This window comes from Emydura macquarii, unplaced genomic scaffold, assembly GCF_026122565.2.
Source record: "Emydura macquarii macquarii isolate MOO-44397 ecotype Brisbane River unplaced genomic scaffold, CSIRO-AGI_Emac_v2 contig_1253, whole genome shotgun sequence".
NCBI lineage: Eukaryota > Metazoa > Chordata > Testudines > Chelidae > Emydura > Emydura macquarii.
In genome coordinates, this window is record NW_027131390.1 from 51,914,707 (window position 1) to 51,936,974 (window position 22,268).

The window sequence follows — 22,268 nt, forward strand, 5'->3', positions numbered from 1 at the left end:
CAACTGCATATTCCAACCGATTTCACACACCTACTGTAACTCCACTTAGTCTTTCCTCTCTCACTTCCTTACAATTTACACATCTGCTTGATCTGCTTTTGCTCAAACTGTTGATTGGGAATCACATTTTTCTACAGATCCTTCCCCTTCAGGATCAAAATGGGAAGAAGAAAAGCTGAGGAGTTGGCATGGTAGTACAGGCACAGCTGAGTTAGACAGCTGTTGAGCAGAGCACTCCATGTAGCTAAGAAGTCTGCAGAAGAGAGTTAATCAGAGCCTTGATTTAACTGTATGCTTTTCTTCTCTGATTCGACTTCACTTCATTTTTTCACTCTCTGCACCATGTTCTCCCCTTGTTTCAGTAAAACAGATTTTTTTTTTTTAGTGGCACATGGCAGTGAAATGCTGATACGCTCCTCCTGGGGAGGAACAGGGATATAAATAAAAGAAACCAGAATCCACCTCCCACTTACTTTGGAATAGGAGTTGTGCCCTTCCCCCTTCCGTTGTGCCATTCAGCCTTGTATTTGAAGAGGATTTTTCTGCTTAAAACGGTAACTAACGAGTAAGCCCTTTTCCCCCAAACGTGTGTGTGTGTGTGCAATTAAGATGCCACTACAGGCACAGGCTGCAGATTTCACAGCCACTGGTCACCCTGCCGGGGCAGGAGGTGTGTGTCCGAGCTGAGAGTCCTTTTGTGTTTACGCTGCTTTTCTAGCTTGCCCCTGCTCGGCGTGTGAGCTGGGCACACGGGGACAGCGCCTACCTTCCGGGTCCCTCTCTTTACGGACTGCCTGCAGCTTGGGGGTCTCTCTGCAAACCTCCCAAGCCAGCCAGCCCTCCTCACCTCCGCTCGCTACTGCTACTACTACAGCCCCTGGCCGGGTCTCTCCCCCACTCCCCGACCCTCTCCCTTTCCCAGGCCGCCGCGCGCGCGCGCCGCGAGCGTGCAAGCTGCGCCTTATATAGCTCTCTAAAAATAGCTCGCCTTACACTGCCTTGTAAGGCAGCGGGGAGATCAAACCCCAGCCAATCCGCATAGCCCTTCCGTGCCAGGCTCCGCCTCCAGCCCCCTCTCTGCGGCCCTCATTGGGCGTCAGTGACTTCATGGGCTCCCCCCTCCATCCCCTCTTTGCCTTACATGGTCACGCGTGGTCTTAATGGACAGCTTCCTTCGAGAGCTCACGGCTGCGCGGAGAAAGATTAGGACGGGAGGGGAGGGGGGCGCAGAGAAGGGGGGGTTCTGAGGTTGCAGGGTTGAGGGGGGGTTGGCTTTGAAGGGAGGGGGTAATGGGGGGTGAGAAAAAAGCGATCGCGAGAAAAAAAATGCAACCTCCCAAAATTAAAGAGCCAAGATTGCACAGAGCAGCGAGCAGCAATGCAGAAATAGATGGCAGTTTCGTGTCAGTGAGTTTGCATTCCCCCTTCTTGGTCCAAGAACTGAAGTGATTAGAGCCCTGGAAAGGAATTGCATTTACTACACGTGGAGTCCCCTCTCCCCCCCCCCCTCTTTTGCTGGCTGCTGTTTGCACGGTACATATTGGGTGCATCTAGCCATTCTCACTGGTTTTTTCCTCCCCTCTCTTTCCTGCATTGATTTTTTTTACAGTGTGACCAAAACAAAAAAGGGACATTGGATCTATTGTTGTTGTTTTTATGATCAAAAACAAACCCCCACAACAAACAAACAAACACAAAACAAAAGGGTTTTGCTCAGCCTCAGCATGGATGTGTTGGCTAGTTATAGTATATTCCAGGAACTACAGCTTGTCCACGACACCGGCTACTTCTCAGCTTTGCCATCCTTGGAGGAAAACTGGCAGCAGGTGAACCATTTAAATTACTCCTGTAAATCTTTTACGTGCAGACAGTCGGTGAATTGGGGCTGCATTTCTGATTTTATTTTATTTTTTCTTTACTACTTAATTTGGAGGGGGGGTTTTTTTGTGCGCCGGGCTAACACCATGATATTTTTTTGCAATTAGAAACCGAGCAGTCCATTCAAAGCTGTCTGCATTCAATCATATAAACACACCAGGCAGCATCTGAGATCCGGTGGAATTCTTTGGGTTTTGTTTTTACTCATTGTTTGGGAAGCTTAGTGATATATATATTTTTTTGTTCTTTTAAACAAGGAGGATCACTTTCAGCAAGTGCTGACAACTGTCAGCCATAGATCATTCTTATTTTCAGATAATTAGGATTTTTATTGACACATACTATCTTAATTTAGAGATTTTATTGGGAGTAGCTGCTGGGAACAGAATCAGTAGCAAAAAACAGTAGGCAAAATTTGTAATAAGAAAGATGATTTGTTTTTGAATTGTTCTGGGCAGATGTAACTTCTTTTTGTATCTTAAACGGGCTTAAGACAATGCCACTTCAGGTTTGTTTCAACCACCAGGGGTGCATTGAGACACTATAGGGTTAATATGTAGAAGGAACTGGAGTACTTCTAAAGGTGGAAATCTGGTATTATGGATGCATTAAAATTATTGATGACATGACTAAATAATATCCAGGGGAAGAATAGTTTATAGAGAAATGGGGGAGATGTGTAAAATTCATGACCAGCCCAAATGCAAAACTGACCATAAATAACTATCAACTGGGATACTGGAGAAAAAACACAGGACTTCTCATTGTGGCAAGATAGCAGCTAAACCAAAGCTGCTGTGTTTCTTGATGGGGATTACAGGTTAGCAGGTCCCGTCAGATTGCCAACATTCTGTAAACTTGTGTCTCATAACAAAAATCGACAAGCCTATAGGAATAGTCAGGTGTGGGTAGAATGACATGTGGTGAGAATGTAACTTGCATACCCCATGACAGTAGCAGGTTCAGACTAAGGAGGACTGGATTTCATTTTGCAGTGATCCAGTGCAATATTTGCCAGCACAAAGCTAGTGGGCATTAGTTCTCTAGTAAGTGGGCATTAGGGTTTGTTGTTTTTGTTTCTGGGTGGATGATAGGACCCGAGGACAATCCTCTTACTGTGATATTGTTACCTACTTGGATTGTGGTGGGATACTTGGAGACTTATATAGTAAAATTATTTTGGCTTCAGCTTTCTTTTATGGAAGGATTAATGGCAGCCACAGAGCAAACATTTTCAGATTTCACTTGCCCCTGGACAGTCCAACTTTGCTTAATTCTCCAAAGTGGGAAACACTTTCCGTTATTAATATTCAGTCTGCACCTCAGTGACAGTAACATCTGGTTTCATTTATACTTTTGACATGCTAATTAAACTGAAACAGTTAATATGATTTCATTTTAGAATCCCCGTTTAATTCTGTGTTGTCCTTGCTCTTGAATCAGTTGCATATTAATAACAGTCTAGACTGTTCAATGTGAGATAATCTGTTGACACAGCCAGCATGCCTAAGGCAGATACTGCATGTGATACTTTGTCTACTGCTGCCTGCCTTCATACCAAGAAGGGAAGCAGTTCACTTTATGCAATACAATGTATCAAAGCAACCCTACCCTAACATCCACATTTTAAAGGAACACTAAAACTTTAAAAATATAGCCAATTTTAAGAAAAGGAGCTAAAAGCAGTTTTATGTGCTGCATCTTCCCCTCAGTCCTCTGGCCAATTCTTGTTGTTTTATAGTACATTCTATTTTTATAATGTTTTTCCTCCCCTGTTGCTGTGTGAAGTCTCCGCAAACAACTGGGGGAAACTGGCTGACTCAGGGAACAGGGAAATGGACTTGTGCACAAGGTGCCCTCAAATGTACAAAGTAAACCAACTGAAAAAGAGAAGTTTTTTTTCCTCCTAATCTCTTTCAGTAGTTGTAATCTTAGTGGTGTTATAACAGGGGTGTGTGTATGTGTGTGTTCCGTTTGCATTCCTTTAAAAGTGGTCATCCAGACCAGGCTTTTGGGAGACAGCTAACTAGGAAAGCCTGTCTTGCCTCTGCCCTTCCCAGGCAGTAATGCATTCCATGGAGCCCTCCCAAGACTGTAAAGTAGCAGCCTTAATTTCCAGTGAAAGCATTTGAACTGATCATTCCAATACCTCTTCAAAGAAGAACCCAATGCAATATAAATACTACAGCAATGGTCCAGAATACTACATCTTCCACCAACAATGCAGCCATGCTTACTCTCATATCTTTGAAAAGGGTGACAGTGCGTTTGTAAGGGTGACAAGGAAGCTTCATCACCTTGTCAATAGAAGTTGTTTCTTGTTTAACATGCTTATAAGCACTTGTGGTAGAGAGGTTAGTGAGGGCCAGGTTAAAACCTGCTGTGAGTGAGTGGTCCTTCTCTACCATAAAGACACATCTGTGCTGTTGAAAGTTTTACCCTAAAGCTATGTAAAAGTGTCGATACAACCTTCTTCCTTTTTGTCCCTAGTTTGGCCTACTGTTTTGTGGCTGCTTGGTGAAGTGTGTAGTAGGGACAGTTGCATGCAACTGCTAGTGTTTCTGATTATGAAATGTGCAGCAATAATTGCAGTGACAGCGCAGACCAGTTGCTAAACACTTGCATGCACTCCACTGATCTCTCCCCCGCCCCCGCACTCGCCTCTTTCCCCTCCCTCCCACAAGAGAAGCAAGAGGAAGTTTAGTATCTGCGCTTTTCTTAATTAGTGTTGGAAGTGAAAATAGGACAGTCATTAGCCAGCCCAACCTGTAAGTGCAAAGTGAACAGATTTTTGGTAGGAGGAGATTAAAAATGTATCAGTATGTGTGGATTTCAAAGTGGGTGAGGGAAGAACAGATCTTAAATTGTGAAGATGGGAAGGCTTGTGAGTTTGAAATTTGGGATAGATTCTGAAGGGACTGTGTGTGTAGATTATTTTAATGTACACCTTTTGTGGGGAGGGGGGTGTAATTTTTAGTTGACAAGAATTAGGCAGCAATGCTACAGCTCCTTAAGGCCTGATTTTTGTCAGGCAAAACTCCCCTGAGCTCAATGGGAATTTTGCCTGAGTGAGGAATGCAGGATCTAGACTGCATTCCTTTTTCTACATGGCCTTTCCTTTTCTTAAAGGAGGGTCCCAAGAGACAGCCTGTGGCATGGAAGACTTTGGCACTAACATGGATCACTGCTGTCAGAGCAGGGGAGCCCAGAGGATGGGCCAAGGCACAGGGTCTCCAGGCTTTATGCTTCCTGGAGAACTCTGAAATTAGCAGAGTTTGGGTGTCAAGCCGTTCCCATTCTCCCAGATTTTGTCATGGGCTGGCTTATGGTTCCTATTGACCAGGAGGACTGGAAACAGGGTCTCTTCTTTTGATAAAAAGACATGTGATTCCAAACAAAGGGGCTGATGCTTATACTCTGAATTCCTTCTCTCTGGGATGATTCATTAGTTCTTAGATGAACTAAGCTTTGGTTCCTCTTACATTAGAATGGGGGAAAAAAAGGATGAGACACAGGACTGGGAATTGAGAAATTGGGGTGGGGGGGGAGGGGAGTAGGTTGGCTCTGCTATAAACATTCTGCCTCTGCCCCCCCATGTCCTTGAGCAAATCTTTGTACCTGCGTTTTCCTCTGTTAAATGAGTGATGACAATAATACTTAATAATACCCATTGGGGGACTATGAGGCTAAGTATTTTAATGCCAGTAAAGTGCTTTGAGATCCTTGTGCTGCATAAGAGTAGCATATTATTATGATGTGACTAACCTCGCAGAACTCTGTTAGTTGTTAATTCTGATTTATATTTGGCAGATGGGGTCAGTTTCAGGCCTGCAGGAAAAATTTCCACTGCTACTGGAAAGGAATAAATTACATTGCAGAACATTTCTTCTTCCCCACTGTCCTCATTGTTCTAGTTTAATGGCATACTTGGCCACCACATAAACTAAACCATCTCTTCTAATATTGCTATTTCATCTTGGTTCCAGTCATAGTGAAACACATTTCTAAGTGCTTATAGTACATCAAGCCTCCTGAGGATAACTTGCAGAAATGGTTGACTTCCAAGAACAGCCACATGTGTGATGCAATGTATTTGGACTGTGAGTCACATTCCGCACCTGTATATAGGCTCGCTGCCTGCTAAATGAACTGAAAGCAGGCTCCTGTCACAAAAACAAAACTAAAACAAAAAACCCCAGCAAACTGGAACTGCTGTTCATAACATTTTTCTGGGTCCCTTACTCACAGAAAACCTTGTTTTATATTATCACTTAGCATTGCTAGATAAATGTGTAGACACAAAGGAGACCTGCAAACCCCATTATAAGTGTAAAATAGCTGATTTAAGGTGAGACTTGTGTGTGATCTTCATACTGGGTAAATGTATTTCTTTTAATAGTGTAGATACAATACTAAATTAGAAAATATCCTCCATTATTTTGTATAGTTAAAAAGATACAATTATCAAATGAATTTTTTTATAGTGGAAGCTCATGGTCATTAAAGCAATCAAGTATTTGTGCTTTAAAATAAAATTAATATGGAGTCTCTATATATGTGTTCCCTATTGTAACGTGAGATTGTATGTGTAATACACACACACACACACACACACACAGACACACTAGTGTACACATATGCACATACCCCTCTCTCTGTCACTCCCAGTACACACAAGCACACATACTACACAGAGATACTATCATTTTGAAATGGCAGGAGATTTTTAGTTCTATGCAGTTATAGCTTCACATTTCAGCTTTTCAGGGTGGAGGAGAATTGTCCAATATTTTTCTGTATATTGTTGAATCCTTTTAGGCCTTGTTACATGGTTCTTTGTTGAAGGGAACCTTATTTTCTATTAGCACTTACTTCATAGGGGCATAGGGAGAAAGCGGCTTCCATTTAAATCTGTAACTGTATAAAGCTAGTTTTAATTCTGTCTTTGTTATAGTGCAGAAGACAGCTTGTACATCTTCCGAGGAGAGGACAGCACTGGGGTTCAGTAAATTAAGTGACAGAGCAGAAGATATAGATTTTGTTTCAGGTCAAGCCTATCTCCTTGGATACTTGACCTGCACCCACAAAGGGTGGGTGTCAAGGCCCACAGGAGTCAATAGTCATTTTTCCATTGACTGCACTGGGCACTGGATCATGACCATAAAGCTAAACCAAGTAGAAGATAATGTGTTTTGTAAGAATGGTGATGCACTCTCTCTCGCTTTTCCCTCCTCCCTCTCCCTCCATACCTTATGAATATCACCCTCTGCTACAGTATCTTCTGTTAACCTGCAAAACTCTCAATTCTGACATCCTTTGTAATAGGAGCGGGCAGGCACAGCCCAGGAATGAAGAGCATCAGGTCTGTGATTTCCACCTCCTGTCTTCAAACTTCAAGTGCCCCTGGAAAGTGTCTGTTTCCCAAGCCTCCTGCCACCATAAACTTGTGTCTGCTAATGATAACTGCCGCCATCTTGGTTAGAATGAGTGTGTATTTGGAGCCAGGAAAAAAGGAATTCAGTTGGCCCAGTAACAAAAATCTGCTGAGGAAATAACTCCTCCCCCTGACCTTCCCAGATTTTGACTTAGTTGGAGAATGTGTGTGTTTACCCCACATGTTTTGTAAAAGGTGCACTATGACCTTGACCCTTCAGTCTTGAAGCTAACAGGAGTTTTGCCATGGGCTTAAATTTTCATTTATTATTTGTATGAGGGTAGAGCTTACAGGCCCCCATTGAGCTAAGGGTTTGACTGGAAATACCAGTAAAGTGCCTACGTCAATGAAGTGTTCAAAATCAGGAAGTTTTATTTTAAAATAAAAAAGTGTTTGGTGTTCTTTGACTTCTTATTTTTAAGCCATTGTAACTGTACAGAAAACATGAACCCCAAAGGCTAGAAAGCTTTTGTTTTAAATGCAAGCTGAGGTTCTCAGATAATTACATGATTCCATGAGCTGCAGCTTTATGTAAAACACCTCATATTTTGAGACTCAGAGTCACCAGAGTTGGCAGCACTGCTCTATGTGCACATGGTAAGAGACGGGTTATAAGCCCTTTGGGCCATGACTACCACCTACAGATGAGGAAGTGGAAGAGAATGAGGCCTATGTAGATGGTTGTCCATTATATGCCCAACACAAGCTTGTAAGGAAGTCCAGTGGTTAGAGTGTGCGTCTGTACTGTGTGAGGCCTGCGTTCAGTTTCTACACACGGGCTGTGTGTGTGACCTTGGGCAAATCACTTACTCTCTGTGCCTCAGTTCCTCATCTGTACAATGGGGATAATAGCACTGCCCTATCTCCCAGAGGTGTTGTGAGGATAAATACATTAAAGACTGGGAGGTGTTCAGACACTGCCGTGATGCAAACCAAATGCAGACTTAAGATAGCTAGCTCCTTCAGAGAATTATTCCTGGTGTTTATTTTCACACATTTGCTAGACTGCAGTCTGCTGAAACTGTGGGACAGCTCCCCGTATCTAATAGCTCTCAGCAATCCTCAGTCTTGCCTCTGCTTAAAAAAGTGGTTGTACATGTAAACTCAGTCCCTCACCTCCACTACTCCACCTCCCAGCATTTGTGTCATTAGTCTCTGACATCTTAGTGCAAACAAGCAGGTAGAACTAATGTGAACTAAATTTTGCAGAGGGGGAGAGATGTAAAGGGAAGTGGTGAGTAGGGAACTTATGTCAGACCCAGGAAGAAAACAATCTATTAATCTTTCAACGTGCTGTAGCATTTAAAGTTTTTGATTTGGACAGAAGCTCACTTTTCCCCTTTTCTGTAAGCCTGAGGTGCCCCTTCTAAGCTAGAACCTTTTGACACCTCAACACTCTTGTATGCAATTGTCTGTGCGCTGCATATATTATAGAGCCATAAGGGCACATATGACATTCTCTAAAACATGCAAAAAGATAAAGGATCTAATTTTCAAAAGCACTTAAATTACTGAGGCTCCTAAATCTCATTGAGAGTCAATGGTACTTAAGCACCTAAATGCCAAAGTCACTTTTAAAAACAGGACTTAGCTGATTTTTCAAGTATTTACCAAAGTCACAGATTCCAAGGGCAGAAGGGACCATTGTGATCATCTAAGCTGCTCTCCTGTATAACACAGGCTACACAACTTCCCTGAAATAATTCCTGTTTGAACTAGAGCTTATCACCTAGAAAAACATCTAATCCTGATATAGAATTTCCATGCCTTGAAGAGTTTAAAGCTCTAATCCTACATCTGAAGTGCCAGGGCTTTGGGTGGGTCTGGATCCAATTGCAGAACTGGGGCCTAAAAAGACATATAAATAGGATATACAGGGTAACAGTTCCAACACAAAAAGGAATTGAAGAGTAATGGCAGAGCATCGGCAGGAATTGTGAACAAAGTGGATTTTCAGGCGGGATGTGAAAGAAAAGGACATTGGCACACAAGATTGTTCCAAGATGTTCCGGTAAGTATCCTGATTATAAATTCTTCCCTGATGTACAAGCATCTCAAGGTCAGCTCAAAGGTGCAATGGCATCAAGTCTGTTTGGCCGTGAATTTAGACTTGCAAATAACTAAAGCTCTTACAAAGCCTACTATCAACAGAAATATTTCTGTGGGAAGCAGCATTTAAAACAAAACAAAGAACCTAGCCCAGCTGTTTTTGCAGTGCCAGCACTGCAGTGTTCCAGCCATGTTAACTGAAAGTGAAAGTGACTAGTAACAAAAGTGAAAGTGCCTTTGCTGGTTTTGATTGCCCTGCTGGGAGAAATGCACTGAGCATTACAAGTAAATTACATTTAAAAAATGTTTTTGCTTCTAATAAGCTAATGCGCTATTGTTAGTCGTTCGGTTTTAATAATGTGACATTGAAATGGACTTTGTCTCTTTCCAAGTGCAAGCAATCACTTGGAATCTTGCTCTTTTCGGCTCCCAGCTCCTTCCAGGGTCTACAGTTCACAGACTGGCTCTGACCCCCAGGCTAGATAGTGAGGCAACAACGCCCTGTCAGATTTTCTTCTGCTGGTGGAAATGGAGAGGGAGGCTGTTAATGGTCTCACTTGACTCTCTTCAGTTTTGGTGCCCACTGTTGACAATAAGTAGTTTCTTCTGGTCCCTAATTTAGAAGTCTGCTGTCCCTGAATGGTGGAAGGTTACTTACGTTTCCTTAATGCTGGTTCTCTTTCAAATGTATAGGGGGAGATGAAAAGATCCCTATTTTTGTTCTTCTCCTGCAATTGCACATTGGTTTAAGCAACACATTGGCCAAAGCAGAGATGGCCCTCCAATGCTTATTTCAGCCAATTAACTGGTTGAAAGATTTTCTTAATCAGTATTTTTCCTTCCATCAGGCTGGAAAAATGTACACTGCTCTGAAAAACCATTCCACTCAACTGCAGCTCTTAAGAGCTGCCGTGTGAGTAGGGAAGTGTGGAAAAGGGTGGTTGGGGTGTGGGGAAGGAAGACAGAGCCGGTGCTTCACATGGAAAACATCAAAACCAGAAACTGCTTTGTCTCTGACATGTTACCAGTGGACAGGCTGCGTTAACTCGTTAATGGACTTGCTGGGTAGTGCTTGTTAAGAGAAACCTTTTGCATTGTTGCATGGATTGGATGGGCAGAAAGCGGGAGTGTCAATGGATTTTATTCTCTTTTTGTGCATTTGAAAACAAATATTTGGGGAACCAAAGTGCAGTGGGGTCTGAGTGAAAGAGATTGCCTCAGCTGCTATAAAACTGAGTGTGACTGTCCCTGCCTAGGACCTAGAAGAGATTAATAGCAGTTTAGCTAACTGTCTAGCCCTCTGCTCCTACCAGAAACATACCCCTCACTCTAATACTGCATTCAACTGTTCAGAAACCATATGTCAGGGCCCCAGAAAATCACAAGAATAAAACTGGGAGGTTCTTCTGTTTTTCGAGCCCTTTGTGTGCAACTGGGTCATGTTTGCAGGCTTTTCTGCACAACCATGAAAGCTAGAAATGTATTAGTTTTTTAGTAACATGAAAGCAGAGATTCTCACATAACCACCTACCTCTAGGAGTTGGCGCTTTAAGGAAATATTAGATAGTGTGAGATTGGCAATAAAATTGCAAGCGTTGGCAATACGGCATGTCTGATCAGAATGAGAGCAATGAGGCAGGGATGCAACCTCTAAGCTGCCTGTGTCTCAGTGGGAGAGGTAAATGGGTATAGGGGTTAGTGTGACAATGATGTATGCGCCTACTGAAATAGCTTCTAAAAGCCCTTTTAATGGCTTTTGTGGTTGGGAGCTTTGCGATAAGTGGATGTCATCAGTGGTACTTTACAAACTAAATCTAAAGAGGGATCTACCTATTTTCCTACGAAAAATAGAGAAATGGGAAAGTCCTATAGACTAGAAAGTGATAAGCTTTCTATAGGTTCTCTAGTTCCAGAGGGGTAGCCGTGTTAGTCTGTATACAGCAAAAACAACAAGAGATCTGTGGCACTTTAAAGACTAACAAATTTAATATTTGCAGACATAAGCTTTCGAGAGACTTCAGCTCTCTTCTTCAGATGCAGTAATATTATTTTCTGTATTACTGCATCTGAAGAAGAGAGCTGAAGTCTCTCGAAAGCTTATGTCTGCAAATATTAAATTTGTTAGTCTTTAATGTGCCACAGATCTCTTGTTGTTTTTATAGGTTCTCTGTAAACCATCCTGCTGAATTTAAGGGTCATTCCTTCTTTAGAACAGTTGTTTCTTTGTTTTTAAAAAGTTGATCATTCTGTAGGCTTTTAGAGTAACATCTATAGAACCCTACAGGTTTCACCTCAGTGTGGTACTATGGGATCTTTCCATACAGAATCAGTCTCTTAGGCACTGTTCCTGCACAGTTCAAGTTAATGAGCACTTTGCCATTGATCTCAATGAATGTAGGATCAAATCAAACCTTTCAGTCTCGCATCAGTGAAACACCTAAGCATATGCTTGAAGTTAAGTGAATGCTTAAGTCTCACTGACTTCAACGGGGAGTTAAGCATGTGCTTAAGTGCTTTTCTGACTAGAGATGTTTCCCTGAATTGGAACCCTAGTAATTATGGTACTTGGAGGTTAAAGAATTCTGTCCACATAGCATAGCTTCCTTACACTCCTCTAAGTGCCTCCAATTCAGTTTGGGCTATTCTACAGCAATGCTCTCTAGTCCTCTGTTGGCTGTGATGACATGCTCTGTGTTCAGTCAGCCCTGATTGTGGTTTCAAAGAGTGATTCCTATATTGATCTTTCTTGAATGATGGCAGATAGGTTTTAGGGTACCCTGATTAAATAGTCTTTTGTTAGATGTGCCCGCTTGCAGCAGGTTTTTCTATTTTCTTTTGATTTTATATATGAAATAAGCCACCACTGTTTTGAGCAAGAGCAAAGAATCAAAATGTCAAGTTAAATCCTGATGTGATGGATTCACCCCTTCCAAATATATAGTCTCTGGATACTGAAGGAAAGGCAATGGGTGCGTATTGCTCTACATAATGTGGTATTTGAACTATTTTTTTCTAGTTCTGGCAAATGAAAAACTGTGTTACAAATGCCTTTTTCTTTTGAAAGAAAAGAATTTTGGGGGAGGATGACAGAAGATGGGCTGAGATTTTCACCTGGGAACACCTAAATGGTCCATGATTTTCAGAGAGTGCTGAGCCACCCATTTTCTAAAAGCTGGGTCCATCTTTAACTTGTCTCCAGTTGGGCATCCACAGAAATCACTACTGACTTTGGAAAACCACACTCATAACATTTAGGAGCTCACTGATCGTGGAAAGCCCCTTGCAGCATTAGACACAGAAATCATCGGTAACTTCATTGCAAAGTGTTGCTGCCTGAGTTTCGCATCCAGTGACTTCAACCTTGACTTGCAGGAATCCTCAACTCAAATTCTATTTACCTTTTCAGCTCCTCTGTATTTTACCCTAATCCATCTCGAGTGTAAATCTTGCTAGTTATACAGGTGGGACCATTAAACTGAATCCATATTGGTCTTTACACTTGGCTTTCGACTACAGTGGCCCAAGGTGCAGCCTGAATGCCACGAAGCTAAATTATCCATTGTTACCTAACCTCCCTATTGAAATCTTTTCTATTGTAAACTTTTCTATGGTGTGGTTTAGCAGGAGAGTACAACTTGTAGCAAAACTCCATTTTTGCTATTCTTAAAGGCACATGCTTAGTTTTGAGACCATATCCTTCTCTAATGTCCACTGCGACCATTGGGACATTTCATCTTAGTGGCTTGAACTCTGCTTTCAACAGTGAACAGCAGTAGCATGTTGTCATTTGAAGACGCTCAGCTTTGGGACGCTCTCTCATTGACTCTCCATCTTCACCTGATGACCTCCACACCAATTTGTTCATTCAGGTTTTTGCCTCTACCTAATTGTTTCCATTTGTTCCACGTTTTAGGCCAGAAGAGATTTTAATAAAGGGTGATACATTTTCATCTCTTTTTGGCTTCGGTATATTTGAGGAGAACATAGTCTCATGCAGTCAAGAGACTTGGTCAGTTTTGCATCATTCCCCCCCTCAGCCACCATGTAAATGAGAATAGTAACACCTACCTGGCATAAAGGTTTTGTCCATATGATTCAGTCTGTTCCTCATCTAAGGGCTTGTCTATGTGGAGCAGCAATGAACATTAGAGAAGTGACTTCTAACGTGCACCAGTGTGCCGGGAACAAGGTGGCGTGTGCAGGTCATGCTTGTTGCTGCCCCACATACACAAGCTCTAATGGATTTCAATTACTTTTGTTAAGGATCTGGCCCAATGGCGGTAAAGTCGTGTGAGACCTCTGTGTAGAAGGTTCTATAGAAACGCAAAGTATAACTAATCATTTCACAGCAAGAGGGTGCTTTCATTCTACTCACTATATAGGACACTGAGTAAATAAAAATGGGGCAAAAATAATATACCTGTTTTAATGATGGTTGAGAAGGAATATAGCAATTGCTGGTCTTCCATAATTATTATTTCCAGTGGTATTTTGGAAGGAAATAAATCATGAGAAAATAACAATATTGTCCATTGACCTCTAAGTCACACCTGACTGTTTTGCCTTGTGTCTAGTGAGTATGGCCTTAAGAATTGTATAATTATAATCCACACCTTTTTAGGAAATAAATAGTGGAAAGAAAAACATACAAGAAAAGAATTTTGTTTCCAAGAAAAAGTGGTATCTCTTGAGCTGCCCTCTATAAAACAAATAGTGTAGTATGTTTTTCTTCATACAAAGAAAATATGGGGGGGAAGGGGCAACATACATGCAGCATAACTATGTCCTTCTCCCATCTGGTGTGTGCATTGGCCACTTGTGAAAGTGATACATTTTTATGAAACCAAAAAAAATCCTCAAAGATACATTTCTAAATATTGAAAGTTCTCATTTCCTGGAAGGATGGAGGAGCCTGATTCTCATTTACACCAAGGCTTTTTATACTTATCTGACAGTGTCAACAGGCCATTCAGTTGGTGTAAATGAACAGTTTAAAAGGGCCTGTAGAAAAATGGACTCACCACTGATGTGCCACCCCATCGTAGCTCGATGGGATGTAGCTGCTGCTTCGACCCCGCCCACCAACAGTCGCTCTGGTCATGCCTGGTTACATTTTAGTTCCACAGCCCTTTCAGGATGCTCCAGTTTCAAGTTCACATGAGACAATACCCAAAGTTCCAGTCCCTTCCTGGAGGACTATTGAAACCCAGGGGTCCTTACCCAGGATCTTCAGCGTAGACCATTCACATCTCAGGTCAAGTGCTTCTAGTCCCACTAGCTCCCAGTGCTTTACTGAATCCTGTCTTGGGCTTGCCATCTTGGGAACCCCCCCCCCCCCAATCTCCCACCATCTTGGTAAGCCCTCAATCTCAGCTCCATACTGAGCCCTCTTTTAGGCCTGCTGCAGTGAGACTCACCGTCTCCTGTAGCCTTCACCTTTTAACTCCACATACCCAGGTTTTTCCCTGCCTCGAGCCGCTTTCCTTGACACTTTTGACTTCCCAGGCTTCATTTCCAGGCCCCAAGCCTTCCTTCCTCAGGGCTTCTTGCTGGGGCTAAGCCTAATGCCTGCAAAGTTCTTTCTTACTCTTATTTTAGAGCGCTACCTCCTAGGGCTTCCTCCCTGGAAGTCCAGCTCCTGCCCTTTCATTCAGAGCTCACCATTGGAGCTTGCTGCACCCTAGCGACTGCTCCATGTCTCTTCTGGCCTCTTGCTAGACTTCACTCCTCAGGAAAGGTTCCCCCAGGCCGACTATCCACCTGGGGGTTCCTCTTCAACCCTGCCGCTCCCCTCTCTACTACTCCGCCCACAATTGCAGAACTCTTTTCCTCTCTCCCTGCAGCCCTTTTAATCCGTGCTTCCTTTCTTGACAGCCATCCCGCAGCTCCTTCCCCAGCTGGGTTTTATCTTTAACTAAACTTGGCCCACTGTCCAGATGCAGCCAGGTAGCATAACCAGGTCCACCTTAACTCTTATTAAGGTGTGAGGTACACCCCTTATCACGGGCCTTACTGCGATTCTCCGGCAGCATGTGCAGGACTGTTGATGAATCAGGCCCACTTTGGGGCCCCTGTGCACTGAGGGAGTGGCGCAAAGGGCCTTAGGGTCAATGAGGATCAGGATTTGAATTTGTTCTCAGAAGATGTAAGGGATGGCGTGGAGAGGGGAGGGTGCGCTCACGCGTGTCCACGCACAATGTTTCATTGTAAAATCTGTGCCAAGCGAGTATATTAGGTAGAGGGTCCGAAGTGGATCTAAAAGAAAACCTTTTAAGGAAAGCCCATGTTTATACATAATGGGCTTTGGATTAGATCCTAATTCTTTCAAGTCAATAGGAGTCTTGCCATTGAGCGCAGTGGGTTTTGGCTCAGGCCTCTAAGGTACCGTGCAAGGGCATGTTCTAACTATGGTTACAGTTTGGCCCAGAAGATGGGAAAGCATCTGGAAAAGGCGAGGGTTCAGCCAGCGAATTTGCCTGGCTGATTCTGAATGCAAATGAGCAGGGAGCACACAATGTGAAGGCCATATTGTCCACTGCTTTAGCCAAAAGTAGTAAACAATGAGCCCATCCGTAGGTTGAGAGTGTCGGGACTGCAGGATTGGGCCCATAAACAGTGGTTCACAGTCAGATCATAGAAACTGATATGGAAACTCCCCATTAAAATCATCTAGTCTTCCTGCCAATGTGCCATTCCTTACTGCACGCTGCTAATGCTTCATCTAGTCTAATAGACCTCACCGTTACTGGATGAATATCAGGAAAGACTATTTCCCTTTCCTTAAGTGAATCAATTTTTCTCCTGTTTATGCTCCCTTTTACTTCTCTAAATAATTCCACTGCCTCTTTGGAGTTCATACCATTCACATTTTTGTAGACTTATGTCCCCATTCTATTAGCTGTTGCTATACAGTACATAAATTAGCTCTCTTAGAGACCATGGTCTTGTTAAATGGGTTTGCAGTTCTTATCACAGTTGGGGCGCTGATCCCTGACTTGTGACTCCTAGTAGCTACTGCAATACAAATAATAAAATGTTCCCTCCAGCTTCCTAATAATTCCTGTTGCACATCTCTAGGCTCCCTGCAATTTGCCCATAGATCCGTCTTGTTTCTAGGTTCACGGCAGTGATTGCAATATTCCAGGTGACATTGCACTAGAGATGGATCCTGCTCCATAATATTTGTATGAGAATGCATCCAAAAATTATACTGGCCTTTTTTATTACCATCTCCCATTGTAATCTCATGTCTCTTTCGTTTTAGGTCTCTTTCAGCATTACTGCTGACTGGCTCTCTCCTTCCCCTGGAGTATGTGTGGCTCAGAATATTTTCTCCTAGATGTATTAGTCTGTATTTTTCATACTTGAATCTCACCTACATATTTTCTGCTCATGCCTCTGCTCCTTCTGTGGAGCCGTTTATATAATCCCTTCACTGGCATAGTTTAAAGACAACACTTCCTTTTCATCTTTTTCTCGGCTTTCTTTGTCAATGACAGCTTTATATTAGCTTCCTTGGGTTTTTCATTTTTGTTGAGGGTTAGAATCACAAATGTTTGTTGTTTGTTTTCAGTTTAGTGATGTGGACAGCCAAAGTAACAGATTTTTTTTTTTAAATGTCAATTGCTTTTTTTTTTATTTTTCCTTTAAGGCAGAAAAGACCATAAGGAGGGCAAAATCAAACCTAGTACAGATAACTAGCTTGTAACTTTCTTGCAAGTAGACAGTTCCGAATGCTGACCACTGATGGCAGGTAGTGGAAAATCTCAGGGCCTAAAAATGTGACTTGTGTTTGACTGACAATCACACAGTCATTTAATGAGCAAATGAGCAAGGTTCCCGGTGCTGGAATTTTTGTTCCTCCTGCACCAACATCAGCTTGTTGACATTGAACAGAGTCAACTGCTTTGCATGTTTCTGCTTGGACTTGTTGACAGGTGTAATATGTATATTTAAACTACACTATTGAGTCGGATACCTGAATTTCTGTGCCAGGACTGAACAGCTCAGCCTTTTGTACTTTATCTAGAGGGTAGAGGTGGGGTGCAATTCTGCTACCGTGCCCTCCTATCTCACCAGAGGGCAGAGGAGAGATGCCCATAAAGAGGTGCTAACGGATGCCCAGGATTGCCAGAAAATCCAGCCCCAGGAGTTGAAGATGTTTTATATTCATGCAAAGGTCATACAACCTCCACAGCCCTAGACCAATAAGGCCCTGAGAAAGCACTGGGCAACTGTTGTTGCTGAGAGTGCTGCTCCTTTATGGACTCCTAAAGGCTCCCCACATGGCCCTTCTAAGCCTAAAATACTATCAGATGCAAATAGAATACTATAAAGATGCTGTTTGAAGCGGTGACATTCTGAGTCAGTGCCAGGCAGGCACTATGGGCCTGATCTAAAGGCTACTGAAGTCAGTGGAAGTCATTTAATTGATTTCCAATGGGCTTTGGATCAGAGCTAGTAGAGATGGGACTAACCCCGATCCAGCAGCCTTAAGGAGACGTCTGAGTTTGCTGACAGAACACAACGCCAGATGTTCTGAGCTTTGAGCCACCCTTGTTGATGCTGGCTACTAACTGCAGGCAGTAGAATCTCCTGACACACTAGTCTGTCTGTCTGTCTGCTGTTTACTGGCGCTGAGCCTCTCGCGGAATTTGGACTGGTTGCTATGGAGGTTTGCAAAAGAATTTCCCTGTTTTTAGGAAGACATGTAGTACCAGCCTATCCTATGTAAGGTGCAGCCACATAATACAGGGTTAGGCACTTTGCTTGTAACAAAGCAGCAAGACTCACTAAATAATTAGTGTGCACATTGGGCTAGATCAGTGGAGCTATGCTGATTTACACTAGTTAAGGATTTGGCCCTACATAATTTGGACACAAACTGTGGTCTGTCTCCTCTTCTCAGCAAAGCTTTGAGAGGGAATCCTCTATTCCAGGGAGCTCTCATTATCAAGGACACTGATATATTGGGGAAAAGTTCCAGAGGGGTAGCCGTGTTAGTCTGTATATAGCAAAAACAATGAGAGTCCTGTAGCACTTTAAAGACTAAAATTTAATTTCATCAGGCATAAGCTTCACACATTCTCACCTCCTAATCAATGGTTGTGAATAGGCCTCAACTATTTCCCCATTGTTGTTCCTTAAACTTGGAGATATATATATATATATAAATAAATAACCTGCTGATTTCTATTCCTTACATCTGACGAAGTGGGTTACGGCCCACAAAAGCTGATGCCTGAAGAAATTAAATTTGTTAGTCTTTAAAGTGCTACAGGACTCTCGTTGTTTTTGATATATTGGGAAATTCCGAATCAAAGCTAAAGCACAGCTGGCAAAGTACATCCTGTGACGGATTATCCTTATGGCTTTGTTTGCATTCCCCTACTAACCTGCAAACTTCAGCCCTCTGCAGTGGGTCTCCTGCGGAGAGGGCAAATTAGTGAAGGTTTAATGTGAAAGATTAACATCTCACATATAAGTGTAACAGAAAGCTCCTTCTTGGAATGATCTCATACTCATGTAGAGCAGCTATGCTGGATTTTTATCTGTGTCAGGCACAGGGATTCTGTGAGTAAACTTTTTGACTGACATTCCATGTGTATGAATTACCTAACAGTCAAGGCTACCATTCCTAGCGGCCAGGGCTATCGTGCACACAATAATGCTAAATGATTTTGTTAGCAGTGAGGATGCAAAACAAGGAAAGCAGTTTAAATAGAGGGACAATGTGTCAGCCTCATAACTGATTGGCATGGACTGCCCTGGTCCACATACTGGGTGTTTCTTACAATGTAACTATTGACTTGGAGAGATGAAGACCTAAGGAGATGCTAATGGTCCATAATCCAGCCAGTCATTAATTACTAGGAAAGGCCAGATCCAGGAGTAAAACACAAAGAACATAATTGTGGTTAAAAGTTAAGCTGAACGTCACCCTGGATACGTGGCTCTGTTTACAGCAGTTAAGGACCAGTAGCAAAGCAACATTTCATCATCAGTGTTCCATTAGATTTATAGTTTGGTTCAACAATGCAAAACAATGAAATCACGTGATTGCCACATGTGACAATCTAGTACCTGGTTACCACAGAGAGAGAGTACCTTTTACCCTGTAATCTCACAAGTAAAGCTTGGCTGGAATGTTCTTGCTGTCAGGTTTGGAATCAAACTTTCCAGGACCAGTGACAGAGCTGTCTCAATAGAGAACCCCTTCTGCCCCTTGTCCCCATGCATGCACTTTTGGAAATGGCTCCTCCAGAGCTCAGATTTTATCACATTCAGATGCCAGGCATGCTTGCGTGCTCCAGTGATAACCTTTAGCATTACTTTTCATTCAAAGATCTCAAAGCATTGGAAAAGCTTCCTTATGCCCATTTTACAGGTGGGAACAGTGGGGCAAGTCATGAACCTCTGTCCCATTGTCACACGGTGAGTCAGTGACACAGCTTGGAATAGATCACAGGTCTTCTGATTCCCAGTTGAAATTTAATTATTTTTGTAATTGTCTTTCCTGGCAATTTGGTTGCCGAAGCATGATCTAGTGGACGAAGTTTTGGCTGCAGTCTTGCAGTAGTTTATGGGCCAGAATAGATCTTTAGGCACCGTAAATCAACATAGCTTCACTGACTCGTGCCGATTTACACCAGCTGAGGATCTCGCCCTAATTTATAAAGTGTGGGCAGCTTTGTATAATTTGTGTTTTTAATTTGTCTGCCTAGACACTTCTGAGGCACCCATCACAGAAGTAACTATGTGATAGGAGCTGCGTGAACACACCAGGCTAGTGTGGTGAAAGAAGCTTAATGAATGTGTTGCACAGAAACAGGGCTAGGCATGTATGTGTGCACCCATTAGACAGACTTTTTACTCTCTCATTTGGGTTTTGAAAGTCTTTTCTGGGGAGGGGTCCCTTGGTAAGAACCAGGTTTCTGCAGGAGACAAATGTCCCTGGTAGTTATTTTCATTCAAGTTAGCAAAGAGGGCTAGGGCAAAGCTAGCATTTCTGATTCTGGTGTGATGCCTCCTTTCAGCAGCAGATGAGATCCCTTTCATGGTTTTGTCTTTAAGGCTCTTCTCACCTTGCTGGTCTGATCATTTACTAGGACACCAACCCCTACCTTCACTCTACCAGCGGTCCGGTCCCACTATTTACCACCCACCAGTCAGGCTGTCCTTTAAACACCTTCTGTACTTCCTGCTACACTGACCCTTGTGTATTTGGGGAGGGAGGCAGATTCCCTGGTATAATCCATACAGCTACTACCTTATCTTCCTTCAGCTCTCTCCTTGAGAGACTTGCCCTGCCCTGATGCCTACAAAACCCTTATGGCTGCTGCTGATTATGGCTGTGATTGTCTCTCTTCCCTTGCCATCCATGTTCTTACTAATTCCTCCATTCCTCTCCCTGCTTCTACCTTCACTTTCAGTTATGAAGTGTACCACCACCACCACCACCACATGTAATTTACAAAGCTGTGCTGTTTTTCCACCATATTCATTTACTTGTATGATGTCCCCATCATCTGCTGTGTATCTTTTAGGCTGGGGCAAAAAGCCCTTTTGGACAGGAATTATCTCTTATCTTTGTGCCATGCCCAGCACAATCCAGACTGGCTCTGTTGGAGTGCTACCCAATTGCATTTGACCCAAATCCTCCAGGGTAATGAAAGTTGTTGCCACTGGTCACGATCTTATTGCAAGTCTAATGATAGTTGGTATATTTCATAAAGCCCCAGCTCCTGGAATCATGTGGTTCCTCAAAAACCTCAGCTTTGACATTTTCTCCATTCCTACAAAAAAGTAAATTCCGAGCTCTCATGATTACAGAAGAAAGCTTGAAAACCTGGTCCCCCAAGCTCCAGAAGGCAAATTAAAAAACCCACAACATTATTATTTGCAGTGTTGTTAGAGCCATGTTGGTCCCCACCTACCCCATGAGAACCTGCTCCATTACAGGGGGAAAAAAATCCCTCCGACCACACATCCATATTTACCACCTACCACCCCTCACTGGAACCCATTTGGGGTAACAGTTACAACCCATGTTATATCGGGGACACCTCCTGAAAAATCTTTCCTGAACCCCCCCTCTGGCCTTCAAACAACCCCCGCGCTCATGTTCATCATCAGATGCAAGCTCCCCACTGACCACGGCTCACCAAGTCAAAGCAGCCCCAGCCCCTGCTGCAACAGATGCAAAACCTGCAGCCATAGCTCCACTGCTACAATGATCAATACCCCACCCCAAACACAACACACCTTTCAAGGTCCATGTGTCCTACACCTGCCCAGTACATTGATTACCTCATCCAATGTACTCAATGCCCAATTGACAACTATGTGGTGACAACAATCACTATACTCTCCAGTGAACTCATGCAGAAAAATAAGAAAAACACATCACCTGTGGGCGAACGCTTTTCACAAAGCAATTGTTCTATATCTGACCCCACAGTCCTTGTCCTCAAAAGAAACCTGCACACCACTTCAAAAGAGGATTCTGGGAGCTGAAATTCATAGCTTTACTAGACACTAAAAACCATGGACTCAAAGACACTTGATTTATGGCTTATTATAAGCAGTGTGTAACCCACTAACTTCCCCCCCCCCCCCCTTTTTTTTTTTTTTGGTCCTGCAATTGCAGAAGTGTTAATAGCCTATGTCACCCTGAATGGTCTCTTGCAACACGCGTTAACTCCTTGTGCCCAATAATCTGTTCTGCCTGCTATTTAGCTGGGACTCTGATTAGCACATTTGCTCTGAAGTAGTACTTTGTGTAGCTCAAAAATGTGTCTCTCTCTCACCAACAGAAGTCGGTCCTGTAAAAGAGATCCCTTACCCACCTTGTCTCTCTAACAACAATATCATTTTTAAACCCTTGTGATTTTTAAGCCAATCTCAT

At 42.9% G+C, this 22,268-nt stretch overlaps 1 protein-coding gene across 1 annotated transcript in view; it reads left to right on the forward strand.

Annotated features, from left to right (window-relative positions):
- Positions 1 to 538: 538 nt before the first annotated feature.
- Positions 539 to 22,268, forward strand: part of KLF7 (KLF transcription factor 7) — a 63,445-nt gene continuing 41,715 nt past the window's right edge. The window contains exons 1-2 of the mRNA XM_067548766.1: positions 539 to 554; positions 1,610 to 1,826. Of these exons, the coding sequence (XP_067404867.1) occupies positions 1,725 to 1,826 (102 nt within the window). The 5' untranslated portion in view covers positions 539 to 554; positions 1,610 to 1,724. The remainder of the gene's footprint in view (positions 555 to 1,609; positions 1,827 to 22,268) is intronic.